General features: G+C 43.6%; 2 protein-coding genes and 1 long non-coding RNA gene across 6 annotated transcripts in view; 2 read left to right on the top strand and 1 right to left on the bottom strand.

Annotated features, from left to right (window-relative positions):
- fancl (FA complementation group L) overlaps nucleotides 1-2,404 on the top strand; it is a 25,150-nt gene extending 22,746 nt beyond the window's left edge. The window contains exons 13-14 of one of the 2 annotated variants that reach the window (XM_051425097.1): nucleotides 1,805-1,876; nucleotides 1,951-2,404. In XM_051425097.1, coding sequence (XP_051281057.1) covers nucleotides 1,805-1,876; nucleotides 1,951-1,986 — 108 coding nt within the window. In that variant the 3' untranslated portion in view covers nucleotides 1,987-2,404. Of the gene's footprint in view, nucleotides 1-1,804 lie in introns of both variants that reach the window. The other variant, XM_051425088.1, reaches the window with a different exon arrangement.
- vrk2 (VRK serine/threonine kinase 2) lies at nucleotides 1,097-16,492 on the bottom strand. 3 transcript variants are annotated; one of them, XM_051425066.1, is made up of 14 exons: nucleotides 16,337-16,492; nucleotides 15,040-15,174; nucleotides 14,370-14,425; nucleotides 13,378-13,447; nucleotides 12,592-12,679; nucleotides 11,698-11,806; nucleotides 11,401-11,493; nucleotides 11,006-11,138; nucleotides 6,670-6,790; nucleotides 6,135-6,193; nucleotides 4,343-4,494; nucleotides 2,882-3,004; nucleotides 2,569-2,700; nucleotides 1,097-2,343 (listed from the first exon to the last, which is right to left on the bottom strand). In XM_051425066.1, the coding sequence occupies exons 2-14, from the start codon at nucleotides 15,167-15,169 to the stop codon at nucleotides 2,041-2,043; spliced, it is 1,569 nt and encodes a 522-aa protein (XP_051281026.1). In that variant the 5' UTR covers nucleotides 15,170-15,174; nucleotides 16,337-16,492; the 3' UTR covers nucleotides 1,097-2,040. The 3 variants fall into 3 exon arrangements, with proteins under 3 accessions (XP_051281026.1, XP_051281018.1, XP_051281035.1); XM_051425058.1 differs by having other exon boundaries at nucleotides 4,316-4,494; XM_051425075.1 differs by having other exon boundaries at nucleotides 2,200-2,389; nucleotides 4,316-4,494.
- LOC127377337 (uncharacterized) lies at nucleotides 4,583-7,017 on the top strand. The gene is made up of 2 exons (XR_007887668.1): nucleotides 4,583-5,688; nucleotides 5,783-7,017. It is a non-coding gene; the product is annotated as an uncharacterized LOC127377337 (long non-coding RNA).
- Nucleotides 16,493-17,172: the final 680 nt, after the last annotated feature.

Here is a 17,172-nt window from a genome sequence, read left to right on the forward strand (position 1 = left end):
CGTCATAATCTTCATGCGTACATGATCGCGGCCTGACAGCACGGACGGCCCGACACAACACGTTGGCAGCGAGGTCCCCTTAATGCTGCTTCACACGTTTTTTTGAACCCATAAAACCATAAAAGATGGACGTCTCCACCTGAACAAACATCAGTGAGATAAGAACGACCTAAAACCATCTTCGACTTTTTTAGTTCGTCCCATTTGCTAACTTGGAGGCAGCAGGCTTTATAAGCTCTACTGACATGTATTTATGTAGACATGTTGGAAAGAGTCTGCTTGGAACAATAACCGTCCTGGAAAACCTGGAAATTTAGAGACTAGTTTTCCAGTCTTGGAAACATCTGGAAATTGATTAAAATGACTAAATATCCTGGAAATAATATCTGTTGTCCTGGAAACTACTACAACTACTTCAAACTCTACTTAAATCCTCCACACTGAACCTTTAATTAGACAAACTGCTGACGAGGGTTACAATATAACATCATGACGGATTGATTGATCTGGTGTTAATTTTCTTAATAATTGGTTCATAAAATGTAAATAATACTGAAACTGTCAGAGTTAATGTTAAAAGTGCTGCTTTTGTTGAATTACAGGACAAAACTCAATATATTTAAATTCTTCCTCGTCAGAAATCAGTGTTTCCTCTTCAGGGTTCCCGCTCTTTTCAAGAAATCCTTTTCCGGGAGGTTTTCTGTCAATTGAAGTTTATGTTTTCTGGATATTAATCAGCGGTCTGAAGGACTGTTGACAGATTTCTGTAGTTCGCAAACATCTTCTCATTTTGCTAGAACTAGATTTGTTTTATTGGATCAATACTCCATATTGGCTGATATCCTGGATTTGGATCCCTATTCCAAATCCATATCACATAGTTATGGAGGCTGATTTCTGCCAATGTGAGGGAAAAAGAAAAGATTCTCAATGTTTTGACTTCATATCACAAAGTCATTATTTTAAGAGATTTATTTGTATTCTTTCCGTCACATTGGCAGTAATAGGCTTCCATACATTGTACGTTGTCACAATCAGCAGCTTTACTGTATTATTGTTTGTAAGAAAACTCACTGAATGATCCACAACCCCGCAATGATTGTGCAAAATATTTATTTGGTGTGTTTGAGTAAAATAATACAGCAACATGACTCATCTGAATGCAGACAGTGAATTTCATTCATTAACAGATAAAAATGAATCAGCTCAAAGACAGAAACGTGTTGCTGCTGTAAAGTTGAAGTGATGTTTCAGATGTTTTCAGTGCTGATGGACTGTTTAAACGCACATTAATGTTCCACCATTATTCCAAATATGACAATATTCATATATTGTCATATTTGCCCCGTGCTGGTAGTGTTTAAACTCCCTCTGTCCTGGTACAGTCAGCTAATAGATGCTAACTAGTTAATAGCAGCTAGTACAGTTAAAATATGGTTACAGGAGAAAAGGTTGATGATGTTTTTGTGTTTTTCTGCGGCCGTCAGTCACTGAGGAGTCGCACTGCTCACTGGGGGGAAGCCCTAGTAGGAATATTGTCTTTTTTTGGAATAAGGGCAAAAACAGGAATATTGTGTGCATGTAAACGTAGTTTGATGACACACACAGAGGAAACAAGCTCCCTCTGCCTCTCTATACCCTCCGTGTCCACACACACACACACACACACATCTCCTTTTAAAGCCAGATTAGAAGAAGCGGCAGGAGGAAGCTGAACAGTTCCACATAAAAGCTCCTGAATGTAGCTCTGAAGTGTGCGTCGGATCCAAGCTATTCATTTGAGTCTCCCCCTTCCTCCCTCCAGTGGCTGCGGGCGCTCCCCTCCAGCAGGCAGAGCTTCAGCATTGTGTTTGGAGAGTGTCCTTACTGCAGCAAGGTACGTGTGCACCTCGCACTGACTGACCGCCGCCAATAAAGCAACTGTAATAATCCATTCTCCTTCTGTTCCAGCCCATCACGGTGAAAATGGCGGCCCAGAAGTCCTGAGAAGTGGCTCCGCCTCCAAATCAGGGAACAAACAGACTGGTTTTTATGTTTTCCTCAGTGATTTAAATTGGCTCCAAAAGCGGTGCCCAAGACGAAGAAGACGCCCGCGCAGACGAACCAGCTCAACAGTCCGTTCTTCTGCGTGGGGCCAGCTTCCTGTTCTGGACTCCGCCCACTGGAGCTGCTCTCGTACGACTGGCGGCGACTGTAGAGGAGCGGCCTCTCATCCCATCTTCCCCTGAACTCCGGGTGCACTTGGTCGCAGTCTGGTTTTCTCCTCTGCGGGCGGACTTCCTGTCTCTCTGAGGTCACCGTGAAGTTGTTTGACTTCCTGGCGTTCCTCGTGGGTTCACCTTTCTGTTGAAGAGGGCGATTCACGTGCTGGCTCTTTTATGTGAATAAACTGAATATTGTGAGAGATGACTGTGTATTTCTTTACAACAACAGGAAGAGAGAAGGTTTGAAAACATCTTTATAAAGATCTACTGACAATAAATATTTGTGTTTGTTCTATAGCGCCATTAATGCACACGACATGACGTCATACAGTCATGTGGCCGCTTTAGTATCTTGTCCTCACACCTGTTTGGACGGAGCTCTGGGGCCTATTGGAGGGCCTCTCAGGTAGCATGCAGGAATAGGTCTGGGTCTGGCCTCATCCTCATCATCCTCATCCTCCTCCTCCTCCTCCTCTTCACTGTCATCTTCTTCATACTGGAAACAGAAAGCAGACAGTTTTTAATGTGTTTTGGGGAAAGTACTGATCGTACTGTGACTACGAACCCTCACGTCTCTTCATATCCTTCGTACTCTTTCTGCCAGTCTAGACTGTTAAAGTATTAAAAAGTTACATTCAACCTGCAGAAACCCTGTTAGAGTTGTTCCAGTTGTGTACCTGAGGTTTAGCGAGGGGGGGTCCTCTTATGTAGTGAGCTGGCACTGGTTTAGACTTCATGCTCTCCTCTTCCTCTTCCTCTGCGGCCGCAGCCGAGGCTTTGGAGGACCCTCTGGCTGCTTTCTGTTGAGACGACGGTTGGAGAATTAGAGCCAATTTCATGTCCTTACTGCTCCTGTAACCGCCGCTCGCATTAAGCTGTACAGTAACTTCAGTGACAAGCAGGTTTAAACTGTTTGACTAGTTTCTCTTAAATAAAATGTCCTCTCTCTACATAACTATAATCGGAACACTAGTGGTGAGCGATTCGGTGAGCGTGCCCGCTGAATGGCCTTTATCTCGGCTGACCTTCACTCTCCTCACTGCACCGCCGCTAAATGGCCACTTCTCTTTATCAAACTGGCCAGCACTTTAGCTGGAAATTAAACGACACAAGGAGAGGAGAGGAAATCAGGAGCATAATTGGAGACACCTCGCGCTCTGGAAAGCGCGTGTCATCAACTTCTTCAAATTGGGCCGTTGAGAGGGCGCTCGCCGGGCCCGAGGGGTCAAGAAGTGATTCTGGTGAGTTTGAGGAGAATCGTGGTCCTCCTCCAGCGTTCGACCTGCCCGCCCCTGGTTGACATACTCATTGTGGGGTGGCGGAGGGTTGGTTGGGGGGGGTCAGGGGCAGGTTAACCCTCCCCCTTCAATGCTGTCACGTTTCTCCACTCGGGGGTTAAGAGACTCGACAGAGGAAGCAGGAATCTGTTGAATGTTCCCTGAATTCTAAATCAACAGTTCAAAGTGAGTGTTGAGACTTTCTGCAGTACATACACATTACCATTACACCAGGGGTGGGGGGCACCTACTGTCAATGCACTGAAATAAATCCAATGAAAACTATTCTGAATATCTAGAAACACTGAGTGAGTCCTTTGGTGCCGTACAGCCAAAATCCACCGGCTGTGTTCCACTGGCAGGAAGTCGGCATACAGAATCCAGTCAGTTTTCAAAATAAAATACCCCGTCAGACTGAATTTGATTTTTAAAAAAAAGTATAAATTAAGAATAAACACAATTAAAACAGAGAAATCATTTAACTACGTCGCCTACTGACCCGTGATAGAAGCACTAACAGAAAGGAAAAATGGACGGATGACGGAGTCAGGTGTTACAAGGGAAATGGAGTTATGGCTTGTAAAAAACTTTAGATTTTGATTTCAAAACACATGAAAGTATGTAATAATGATCTAAATGATTATATTTCTTTGGTAAGAGGCCACGGTATCAGCGTGATCGTGTGTGTGCCGTAATCAGAGTCAACGTTGATAGGATGAAATAATACTGTAGACAGTAACGCCAGCGTAGACGCAAACTGTTATCACACGAAAATAGTGTTTTAAAATGTTGACAGCTGAATGTCTGACACACCTGACCTTGTCATGTTCTCACCTTTTCCCTGGTGGGGGGATCTTGTACCTTGGCAGTTGACGCCCCTGCAGGTCTTTGAGGTACGGAGAAGTCAAGAGTTCCCGTGACAACACCGGTCAGCAGCGCTTTGAGGCGCTGGTAGTCCGGTTTCTCCTGGTAGCCCAGAGTCTTCACATACAGGAGGAACGCAGCCACCTCGTCTGAAACAGGAAGAGAGTGAACGTCAGACAATCTGTAATCTATAATCATTAAACAGTGTGAACTCCAGATGTTCTTTATGGAGTTGATTCAGTCAATAACTCAGACTCCCTAATAGCGTCACCAGAGGAAGATTGCTATAGACGGATATTGTGGCTTCATTTTTGTACAGTGGGAGGAAGCGGAGACGCCCATCTTTTATACGTGAATGTTTTGAAGCTAACCTGAACAGGACCTTTAAAGTCAGTGTGTGGAAACGAGGCTAAACAACGATCCGGACTACAGGAAGATGAAATCCTGGTTCTGCTGCTGCCTCTCTCTCAGCTACCTGAGGCTCCTGAATAACTTTGTAGCAATTAAACAGCCGTCCCATTGACATGCCTTTCAAAGTTGGTCGTGTTTTATCTCTCCTCTCTATAAGGAGAGGTCACACCCGTGTGAGGGCTCAGTGTGTGATGTATGGTCGGGACCGGGTGCTCCTTTGCTGACAAGGCCCGGCTGCCCGCCTCAGATAAGAGCCGGGGTATGCATCAACTGTGTGTGTGAGAGATACAAGTACTACCGCAGTATGTGTCATACACGTCGTCTGGCCAGCGCGATGCATCACAGCTGAATGTGTATGACACACAGACACACACAGACACACACGGGGCTGTGCGCATGCCTAATCTGCGTTGGAGATACAATGCCAGGCAGCGTTTATCTGCACTGTGAGACCTTCAGGTTCATCCTGCATGACTCAAGTCTCCTGGAGAAGATTTCATACTGAGGATGCAGCACTGCTGACACGAGCTTGAAGTAGAATCTCTGTTAGTAAAATTAAAACGTTGGATAATAGCGTGTGAAACCGATGATACATGATGATACAGTACAACAGTCATTGAAGTCAGCTTCTCCCGGTTAGGATTCCTTCAGTGTTCATGGTTCAGGAGGTTTCTACCGGCCTCCTCCTCTCAAACAAACAGACCCGCTGATTAAAACCGCTAAAAACACTGAATAAAGCAGTTCCACCTTAAAAATCACTGCTTCTCCCACACTATTCAATGTTTGACAGCTTCTGGCAGACAACCACAACGCTGACACAGGCACAAAGGGGATATGACGCCACTGACAGGCGACCGGTGAAACACAGCGTTACCTGAATAAAATGACAGATTTTTCTGAGTTTGAACATTGTTGGAAACATTTGGGATAATGTAAGAACACTAAATGTGTCGACAAAGTTAAACTGAAACATGATATGTGTCCGTCTCTCTCCATTAACGACCTACATATTTTTTCTGAAATAAGGTCCCATGGAGGTCACCGGTGGGGAAGGGACGTCGCCTCTCTACAGGATTTAAATTTCAGCTGCACGCTGCTGTGAACACGATGGACAGAAACTCCCCAGGAAGACAGTTCATGTTTGATGCCTCACATGAGCAAACCTTGTCTAAAATATTCTGTCTGTGCATACAGGAACTACTGTATCACCCATAATCCCTGTGTAAGTCAGCCAAGTATCTGTATTAGTCTGTTACTGTGGATCTCCATTAAAGGAGCTGAAGATAACAGACAGAGATTCCCCTCCTCTCCTCCACAGCTCGGAGGATTCGTCCACTCTGTCCTGTAACCTGAAGCTGCCCTGTGGACCTGGTCTTACCTGTGCTGGCTCCGCTCACAGAGAGCCGCTGGACAGAGTCTGGCAGATTATCCATCAGTCTGATAGAGGGGCAGAGGAGAAGATAAAACAGTGAGGACAGAAGCATTATGGGAACAAGCTGAATCCACATCCAGCAAACTGTCCTGTGTTGTAATTAGTGTTCTAGTACTCTAGCATTTGTAGTACTAATATATGTTGAGTTCAATCTCCATCAGTCTCTAAAACTGAAGCTTACACTGCAAAAAAGGAATCTCAAGAAAGTCTTGTTTCTGGGAAGTGAGTCTTATTTCTTTTCTAAAAAGAAAAATAATCTTGTCGAGCATATTTTGCACTAGAAAAGTAATCTGGTTGTTGTAATTGAGTTTGATTCAACCTGTAACAACAATGGTTGCGTAATATCCCAGCAGAGGAACAAGATCATTTTCCTTATTTTTCAGAGTAAGAGCACAGCTTCTCAGTTTAAGAGAAAGGTGTCTCGTCCCAGGGTTGGAAATGAATGGTGCCTTCATTTAAAACAGTACAAGTGACTACCGACCTGGCCTTGGCCTCCTGGACCTGAGTTGGGTTCTTGAGAACTTTGTTCCACGGCAGAGAACCGCATAACCAGTGAAGAAGACAAAAACCCAAAATCTGGAGGTCACCACGTCTGGATGGAGCTAAAAGAGACAGAAAGACGGTCTGCTGTTAATATTCTGTTACATGCTGCTTGTTTCTTTTACCCATAAATCATTTCAGTTTGTGAAATACTGACTCAGCTCTTTCATTTAAATAACATATTTTATGGTCAGCTAGTGCTTTTTATCTTTCTTTAGATTTTCTACTTACACTGAGGCAAATTCCTCGCATGTGAAAACCTTCACAATAAACTGAACTCTGACTCCGATTCATTATTAAGACTTCTGTACTTTAAATGTCTCCTAAAGGTAACCAAAGACACCTCGGGGATCTGATCAGGAGGACAGGGAGAACAACAGAATTTAATAATGTGGAATGTATGGAGTGATTTCCTGTGTGCGAAGACTTCTTGAAGTCCAGAGTGTGTTCTTATTGTGAGAGTGTGTGATTGCATGGGTCTACATTAATGTGTGAGGTCTATCAATACTGGTCGACCAAGTCCATCCAAAGGGGTCGAGCCCGGGGAGTTTTAGCAACTCAATACTGTAACGGCCACCACGCGTCTCTGGAGAAATTACCTATCGACTGGCTCCATCAGAGGGGAGAAATCTCCTCCCTGAGCCACGGCCGGCATTGATCCTCCGCAGCCAACAGGCTGGTCTAAAGAGGAAGCATGGCCACTGCCACACAGGAGCAGATTACATGGAACGGGCGGGCACCGGGCAGTAATCTGATTGTACGTTCGGGAAATGTAAGTAATCCAAATGTTTTTAACGTAGGTACAGAATATCGAGACGTAGAGGGTGAGCTGATGAGCGGAGAGCAAGGGATGAAAGGAAATCACTTCAAGGACATAAATGTTGTGCCCGAATCCAAAACTCAGAACTGTCTGGACCCAGCAGGGAGGCTGAACGATCAATGAGGATGATCAGGATGGGAGAGGTGGTTGAAGATAGGAAGGGCTGTTAGCTAATGTTCTTACATCATCAGAAACCCCGTGGAAGATTTCTTTTTAATTAAATCTACACGATTGATCATTTATATATAATCAATTTCTTTACTGCGCTCTTAATGCATCTGTCTTTTAGCCAATATATAAATGTATGATTGCTCATGTGAATCATTTAAATAGAGCTGTTGTGGTGAAGGAACTTGCTGTGACTTAAGGTGGCTCAACAGCGGCATAACGTTTGATCTCAGTACCTGTTGATACTGCACTACTAATCACCTGCACTCCTGGGTCTGTGTCCCTGTTAACTGCTAACTTTGAGCCCAAAAAACACCTAGTATACTATCACTAGTTAACCGGGTCGCCCGTTAAACTGAAACACTGGCGAGTCGCAACCACTACAGCTGTGGTGAGCTGGTCCAGTCAGCATTTTCTACTGCGACACTGCTGGTGGTTCCGGTCGGGAGTCTTTCCAGAGCGAGTGAGGTGGAGGCTACCAGACTTTCTCCTGTGTGGTACTGTAATCCTGGACTGTGAACTGAGGGATACTGTGAAGAAGTAGGTTGTCAGTGTGGAACGATTTTTAAGAACTTTTTATACAATCTCCGGTCTATATTAGATTTTTACATCCTTAATAAGCTTCTTTTTTGACAAATTCCCTGATACCTGACACATTGTTTTAACAGCGTACTTTTCTAATGCACGATTCTGAAGTTGATTCTGAAGGTCTGAAGCTTTGGCGACCCCTAGCGCGGGGTGGGACCCCCATGTTGGGAACCACTGGGATAGAGGGTGTTGCATGTTGCATAGAATACATCTACAATCTTTCTTTTTCTGCAGTGAAAACAGCACAGCGTGTCCACTATATGTGAGCACTGATACACAACTCTGAGTGGATAGGAGTTCGCTCAGTTTGGAGGTCAGTGTTACAGTGTGGCTTCCTATTGTTGTAAATAATTACACAGCAATTCACTGCTACCGAGAGGCCGTTAGAGGAGAATAAAGATGAAAAATACATGTGATAGTGACACTGGAAAAAGTGCTACAACTCCCAGAGCGCCATAATTGATTAACAATTAAAAAGATCAACAACTACATTAAGCGCTGCTGCCCTCTGTGCGTGCTCTGGGCCCGTTACTGAAGCTCATAATAGCGTTCTGTGTTTCTGATCTTCTGTATTTGATGCCCTCGTATGAGGAATGAGTCAGTATGGTGCAGAGAGAAACACGTGTGTGTACACATACACAGCTCTCAAAGGGAGATTGGACACACACACATACACGCGTGCACACCGCTCACATGTTCTCTACATGCTTCAGACAGGGAGGTGAGGCAGCGACGGTGTTGTTGTTAATTATCTCCTATTGTTATTCAGATTCCCTAAAGCGCGCTGCGGTGTCGCACTCGTAACCCTTCTGCTTCACAGTCTTGTTGTTCGGAGACGGTCTTCTGTCCGCTGGACGCCCACCGAATGCCGGTAATTACACCGTTTAGCTCCGGGTTCAGAGGCCTGCCACTTCGGCAGCTGCGTTCACCAAACCCTCACCATGGCAACCTGTCAACATCTTTGCGGGGATTGGTGCCATCGGGTCAGGGGAGGGCAGATGAGGGTCCGGTCCTCGGTCATAATCCTTTTTTAAGCAGGCGTTAAAGGCGACAGTTTGTATGTTTCCTCCCCACAGGTGGAGCTTCCTGCAGGTCTTGGAGCGACTCGTGTAAACAGGGATGGATCTGTGTTTAAACAGTGATTATCTGCCGGGCTTGCAGCACTCCTGGAGCCCCAATAAGAGCACTTGGTGGAAATGGACTTTTACATTGTGTGCCTTCATGTAGAATAGCAAAAAAAAAAAAAAGGTGCATCATTATTTTTATAGCTCACCCTTCCTCCCCCCTTTCAAAACCACATTAAAATTGACGTGACTTTCCATTTCACAGTTACTGCTGACAGGACATTTTCTGCCCCTCTTTTACTTATCGACTGCGTTGATAGAAACACCGCAGTGGCGATTAGGCAGTCCGAGCCTCGCTAACTCACAGTATCGAACCGGAGGGTGGTGGAGTCGGTCGGCGTGGAGCTCGTAGAGGTTATCTGTGGCTCGGGCCCTCGCTCTAACCAAACATCAAAGCCCTTAATTAATGGGGGATGAATACACGATGCAGGTTATGACTTGGGCTAATTAGGGAATTGTTAAACAGAGGCAGTGCCGGGGAATTCAGCGGGGGCCGCGGATGGAGAATCGATGGTCAATGAAGAGAGGGAGCATGTAGGCAATTTGCCAGTTAATGTGTTCCCAATATCCTCCGAGGGAGGCAGCGCGGAGAGACTATTTTACATGTATTGACGAACAAAGACTGCAAAGAAAAAGGACAGAGCTTATAGTAGAGTTAATATAGATACTGTAGAAATACCTGAATACTGGCAGTTGTGAATCAAGGGGTATGTTTGTTCTGGGTAGGTTTATTGCTGTTCTTTTGTCCCAGTAATGCACCAATCAGGACAAAAAGAAAAGAAAAAAGAAATTTGCTGTTGAAAAGAACTACAGAGCGGGTAGCGAGCTGCTGTCGGCTCTTCTTATGGCGACGTTTTTCAGAAACTTTGGAAGTTTTGCCGCAGTGGTTCCCAACCTTTTTCCTTAAGGGATTCTCTCCACTTATCACTGAGTAAACTAAGTGACATATTTTATGGATATTTCATATTATATTCAATGTATAACATTAACAGTATAGAACAGCTGATAAACTGTACAATGAACACAAACAGTGAGCTCCGGAGGTTTGTGTAAAACCAGAGATTTGGATGAATATTGATCACAGATGAGTTTTGCTGATATTTTTAGGAGCTTTTTCTTCAGTTCTGTCTGTATTCTGTATTTATGCTTCTTTTTTGACAAATTCAATGTATTCTTCCCATTGTTCTATTAGCTCTTTGGTTGTTTTTGTTACTTTTATAATGTAGGACGAAGCTTTTATTTACGTTTTATTTCAAGGTTGGATAATTTTTTTTGTTGAGATTTTTCAAAATAAAAGTGCAGCACCTGATATATCAGCTGCTGTCGGCCAGTCTGCTGACCCACCTCGTGACCCAGTGGGCCGAGTTGTTCTGTGTGAAGTCAGAGAAAGGCCTGTGCAAACGCCACGGTAACCATGGTAACAATCCAGAAACAAGTTTTGCAGATAAACCAGTGTCGTTTGGTTCAGCTGCTGATTGATCCATACGCGGGACGTATTTTCCGCAGGACGTTCTGACCGGTACTTTTATGAGAGAACATGTCCTATAGCAGCTAACAGACTCCCCGAGTGTTTTTACCGAGTCCTTTGTGGGCGTCGAGGCTGGTGTACTCGATGGTTCCATTGTGGCCCTTCTTGGGGTTTTCTTTGTATTCTTTGTGGACTCCATCGGGGCAGTATCTGTAGGACAGCCCGTAGTCTGCTAGGTAGACCTACAGCCACACACACACACACACACACACACACACACACACACACACACACACACACTATAATTACAAAGCCATTCAAGACACAAAGTGAATTTATCTTCTTAGAGACATAATCCTCATTAAAATTGATATCTGATAAATGATCATTTGCATTATTAATGTAACAGAAGCATAGGGCTTAATTGTGTTCTATACATAAAGTGTAAGTTCTCACATCGTTGCATGTGCAGGATTAATTAGTGGAGGTCTACAGTGGACTAACCTGTTGATGGTCTCTGTGACCAAGCATGAGGTTGGCAGCTTTAATGTCTGCATGGACGTACTCGTTCTCGTGAATGTACTCCAGCACGTCCACCTGGAACCGCCCAAAACACACAGCATGCAGAATTACGATGAGCTGCAGGAGCTCCATTCAGCTTGTATAAACTAGGTTTAAACTGAAATTTAAATTGTGACGACTAGAACCAGCGGTGGCATTACTGCCGGGGGGGTCCTTTCCCAGCTAGTCGACTGATCGCACACATCCCTGATCAATGACCATTAAAGAACACAATCTCACCATTCTTTGTCCAAGCTGGAGCACGGTGGCCTTCTTCAGTCGACCTCCGTTGTCATCGCAGACTTTCTGCAGGTCACTGCCGAGTCGGTCCATGACCATGAAGCGATACCTGAGTGAGAAATGATTCTGAATAATAGAGCCGCTCTAGCCACTATAATTTTCTTGTTGACTACTAAAGTTGACTACATTTATCATCAACACTGACTGGACATCCACACAAATATATTTTAAATGCATTTACACCGGCATTAAAATGTTTTTCCTTATACCAGATGGGATATGCACACGTCCAAAGAACTAAATCTGCTTTTATAATTTGCACCGGCTGACATTTCCTCTCTCCTATGACAACACAACTCAAAGATTTTAATATTCGTTCAGCGCGCTAAACTTCTCTCTCGGCAGTTCCTGTGGTGAAAACGCAGCTACATGAGTCTCATGTTTTAATGCCTTTCTTCATCATCTGTGACATCGGATTTCCACGCAGTCAGAGAAATTCTTGCTCATATTTCACTTATAAAACCCCAGTGCACCCTGAAGCGTGTCAGCCCAAGAGTCAGTCACAGTGGAAGGCAGCAGAGAAGGTTAGACCGCTGCCGGGTTCAAAGGTGGTTGAGCTGACTTCACTGACAGTCAGCACGGAGCAGAGAGCGTCGGAGTGCTTCTTAGTTTTGTGGTTTGGGATCATTTTGAGACCCGGTTTGCAGAGTTACAGGCTGATCGTTGACTTTTTTGGTGCAGCCCTGCAACATTTGAATAATCATGTCACCTTAAGGTGCAACGTATCAGAAACAAACCTACAGTAATTCTGTAAAATGCAGAGAAAATGCTGCTGTTTGAAAAAAGGGAGTAGACATGTAAAACAATCATCATCTGATAACATGTTGTCAATACCTGAGGTCATTATATTCAGCAAGCCCGGATCCCCAGTACGCTGGGATGCCCAGGAAGTCCAGTTTCCTGCTTCTCTTCCATTTTTGCACTGAAACGAGATTAAAAGAGGAATAATTAAGTCCATTTTCTTACAAAAAAGCAGAAACCCTGGTGCTTTGGACTACTTTGTTGTTCTGACAATGAGTCTGGAGGGAGTCTAATGATTCCCTAACCTTGACCTAACCCCCAGTCTCTCTTCTTCCAAGAGGAATCTGAATGAAAGCCCTTAAACTCTGCGAAAAGTAGGCAAAGATTTTGTCCAGAACTCCAATTTGTCCTTGTAAGTGTAATAATGCATGCATGCAAATATCAATCTTACTGTACTGAGGGTACTACCCACACACACACACACACACACACACACACACACACACACACACACACACACACACACACAGGCCCCAGACAAAGCAGTGGGCCTGGCTCGGGGCTCTATGGCGGCTGGCCTGACTGGCGCTCAACCAGACTGGCAGGTGGTCAGGGGCTCAGCGGAGGCCCGGCCATCATTACGTGTGAGTGGCTCCCTCTCTCTCGCTGCTCTCCAAACGGAGGCATTGGAGAGCTCAGACAAGCACGGACAGAGAGGGAGGGGGGGTGCAACTGCCACTGAGGTGCATGTTTGCTTTGGCTTATTATTAATTACTGTGCGGCAGGCGGCAAAGCCTCTGTGACTGCGGCCACTTCATCAGTCAAACACACTCGTGCTCCAGCGAGCTGCCGGGACGCCGGACGGGCGGCGCTACTCACTGCTCTCCGGTTTGGCTGCCCTCTGGTAGAACTTGAGCTCGGAGAACAGGGGGCCGTTCTCCTGGTACTCCTGCGCACACAAACACACGTTATTAACAATTTCCTGATTACCTGACGCTTGAAGAAGCTCCGGACAAAAATACACACACGTCTCAGCATACACCCCCTAAAGTGTCCTAACTAATAATCACCTTATTACCAATTCAAGTTGTGCAAATAAAACTGGTTGTGGATTCTTTCCCACAGTGCTTGACGATACACCGGATGAACCGCTATACCAGTTTTAATTTAATGGTCAGTTTTAATGATAATATCTGATGATTAATTGATTAATAATCTGAAAGAACTGCTGTAACTCGTGTTTTTAGATCCTATGTACTCCTGACAGTAGAAAAAGGCAACATAAAGCTACAGAAAGGTCCAGTGATGCAAAAATATGAAGTGAATCTGCCAGAATCTTAAAAAAATAACACCATGTCACAGATTTTTGGTCACAGGGGTCAATATTTAGGGTTGTCTAGGCTTTACCACAGCACAATACGACATCATCCAGCAAGGCACCGCGGTGGCCCATCAGATACATTCAAGGTTGATTACTTGGTATTTCTACTGGCAATGAAAAAGAAAACCTCTACTGTCTCAGTGGATTATAAACTGCTGCTACTCTGACTAACACTAACTGGATTTCCTGGATCATGTTTCAGGTACCTGAAGCAACACAAAGCCCATCAACGCAGCCCAGTGCGTTGTTTTAAAGCACAGCTGTGTTCGGTCTGATGCTTTTATTTTGGGAAAAGAAGGAACCACTAACTTAAAATCATGTGACGTTTAGTGAAGTTGAACCAAAAAAAAAAAAAAAAAAAAAAAAGAGGAAATGTCACTCTAAACACTTCCTACATGATTTATTGTCCGTAACCATGGTAACAGCTGCAGTATGTACCAACATGTAACAAACAACAAGCATTATTGTGTCTGTGTGCAAATGTACTCACCACTTTAATGACAAAGTCGGTGTCTGCTGCAACAGGTCTGTGCACATCCCGGGAGGCTGCGAGACAACGGCAGAGGAACCATGAAACCAACAAAACGCCAAACTGAGCACTACAAGGATTTGTAAACGTTGGGATTTACAGGTCTTCATGAACTCTGGAGACTGGGTCGCAAACCCAAACGTGGGTCTTCCTCCTCCTCATTTATTCTCATTTATAAAGTATTTAAAATCGTTTTACTGATGAGAGGAAATAGAAACAGTGAGACGGCCTGTTACAGTAACTTTTAAAAATCACCAGGCCTTTTATAATTTTCATTCATAAAACACAGTTGTGATTTATCAAATGTATTTCTCTTCTAGATAGCTGCTTTATCTGTCCTAGAAAACATGACGTGATGCAGAAATACCTGTAAAAATGTTCACTTTGGTTTATCATTTATTAAAAAAAGTGGATCTCCAGAATAAAAGTTTGGGAAAACACTGGATCAGAGGAGTAAGGGAACTGAGACACGACGAGCTGATGAGTTGAAATCTGATCTGTTCAAACATGTTTCACAACCAGGAGAGAAAGAGATCAATCAACAGTCTCCCCAGAAACAATGTGTGTACCTTGTCCTACAGGTGTGCACACATGTACATACTTAAGAGTGTGTGTGTGTGTGTGTGTGTACCGAGATAGATGAGTCCGAAGCCACCTTGAGCAATCATTTTCCCCAGCCTCCATTCCTTCTTCTCGGCGTCCGTCAGTACGAAGTGCTCTGGGAGCGGTTTGGGTAGCGCCCTCTTTCTCGGCGGCGCCATGAAAACTGATTCAGAAAATATGTGCAAGACAGGATTAAACCTTTACATACAAAGTGATTAACATTACAATGTCTGATCCAGAACATCTCAACTCAAACTGCAGAGAAAATGTAAAGGGAGATTTAATTATAGGTGAGCAAACAGTAAACTTTCCACCTTCTGTCTTACAGTTAAACACATAGTGTCAGCTCTCTAAGTCACAGAAAACACTATTTAAAATACAGCCAGCTTTAAGAAACAGTGCTTTAATAACTGCTGCTGTAAGTCACACACGAAGTTCAAAGTCTGAGATTCCCACAATGCTTTTAGGAAACAGTAATATCTGAACCGACTGTTGTTGGTCAATCTGTTTCTCCTCTAAAACACAATAACAACTCATATATGTGTTTTATTTTATGCTCTCTGCTCTGAATGTAGTTTCACTTTGAATAACCTCTCCTCCGACCGGGTAAAGATTGGATTTTAAATAAGGTTAAGGAAGTTACTTTTAAAACGCCTCCAGGATCCGGTGTGTGTCTGTTGTTTGTTGTTTTTATTTCTCTTTTTGTTTATCTGTCTTTGTGTACTTTATTGCTGTTTATAACAGAAACTAACTCATGTTTTTGCACCAATAAAAACTAGATAAATCCCAATAAAAAGGACACTGATTACTCAGATCACAACGACATGCACTCCTGGGTGAGGGGCTTAAACACAATCCAGGTTTTCCAGGACAACGGGAATTATTTCCAGGATTTTTTGGTCATTTTAATAAATTTCCATGAGTGGAAAACCAGTGTGTAAATGTTTCAATCCTTATCTTTGTGCACTTTGTGCTTTCTCTGTGTGTAGTGTTGTATGTGGAGCTGCTGAGGGATCAATAAAGGATCAATAAAGGATCAATAAAGTCTCTTATCTTTAAAACATTACAGGCTGTAAGGTGTTATTTAAACTTTACTGGCTCCTTACAGTACTGTCACTGACTTTACTTTACTTTTAACAACAATAAGACAGTTTAAGGAAGCTCACAGTTGTACCAATAGTTAGTTTTGATAAAGTTATTGATTGAAACACAACAAAGATGAAAGTTAATTATTAACGTTAGCGCCCAGCTAGCGGCTAACCTAGCTAGCAAACGGCTCTTTAATATGACTATAAAATACTACAGACTGTAAAATATTCACCGACCTGCGAAGGGAATCCGAGCCGGACGTCGTCAGTTGAGTTGTGGGTAGAGAAACATCTGGATAATCTGTCGTAAGTCCCCTAAAGTTCCCTCAGTTAGCGCCGACCGGCCGGAGTGAAACACAACCGCTGCACTTCCTCAACCTTACGCCTCAGCCAATGGCGTGCCAGGAAAAAGTTTCACCACAACGCAACAGCCAATAGCGAAGCAGGAGAGGCGGGACCTTCGTGCACAGAAATCTCAGTGAACAACCACAAACCTGTGAAAGCACTACAGTAGATTCATTAAAATCCAAGAATATTATATTATTAACCTATTATTATCTCAGCAAACTGTCACATTAATCCACTGTTAATCCACCAAGATACATGACAACTATTTTCCCCTCCAACAACAAGGAGACAGTAAGTTTGTGCCCCTCCTTTAATATATTGATGAAGGAATAATGTCAGTATGCCACCTGAATGTGTTCTGTATTATGATTTTTGTTTAATAAATAAGAAGAAAGAGAGAGGATTATATACGGCTACCTTCATCAGTTGTTTGGGGCGACCTCATTTACATAAAACAATGATTAACTATGTGAAACTAATCTTCATCAGCGTGCATATAAAGACAGACTGCGGACAAAAGCAGCTCAGTAACAGACAGAAGGATTAACTGGTGGAAAGTTTAACACTTTTTATATGACTTAGTTTACCTTTTTTTTAAATATATATTTATTTCTGTTATTGTTTTGTGGGTTTATTGAATGTGTGCCGTGTATCGAAGGAACCACAGAGAATGAAATGTCAGTGGGTTTTCCCTGGTTGAATAAAAATAAATCAAATAAATGAAT

The sequence above is a fragment of the Dicentrarchus labrax genome, unplaced genomic scaffold (genome assembly GCF_905237075.1).
Source record: "Dicentrarchus labrax unplaced genomic scaffold, dlabrax2021, whole genome shotgun sequence".
In the NCBI taxonomy this organism is placed as follows: domain Eukaryota; kingdom Metazoa; phylum Chordata; class Actinopteri; family Moronidae; genus Dicentrarchus; species Dicentrarchus labrax.

Bases quoted from the DNA above. Each gene is read 5' to 3' on its own strand.
- vrk2 (XM_051425058.1), bottom strand. From the start codon at position 15,169: ATGGCGCCGCCGAGAAAGAGGGCGCTACCCAAACCGCTCCCAGAGCAC. The intron at 6,194-6,669 runs GTCGGTAGTCAC...CCCCTCTATCAG, and splicing joins GTCCAGGAGGCCAAGGCCAG to ACTGATGGATAATCTGCCAG. The intron at 3,005-4,315 runs GTGAGAACATGA...TCGTCTCAACAG, and splicing joins ATCCCCCCACCAGGGAAAAG to AAAGCAGCCAGAGGGTCCTC.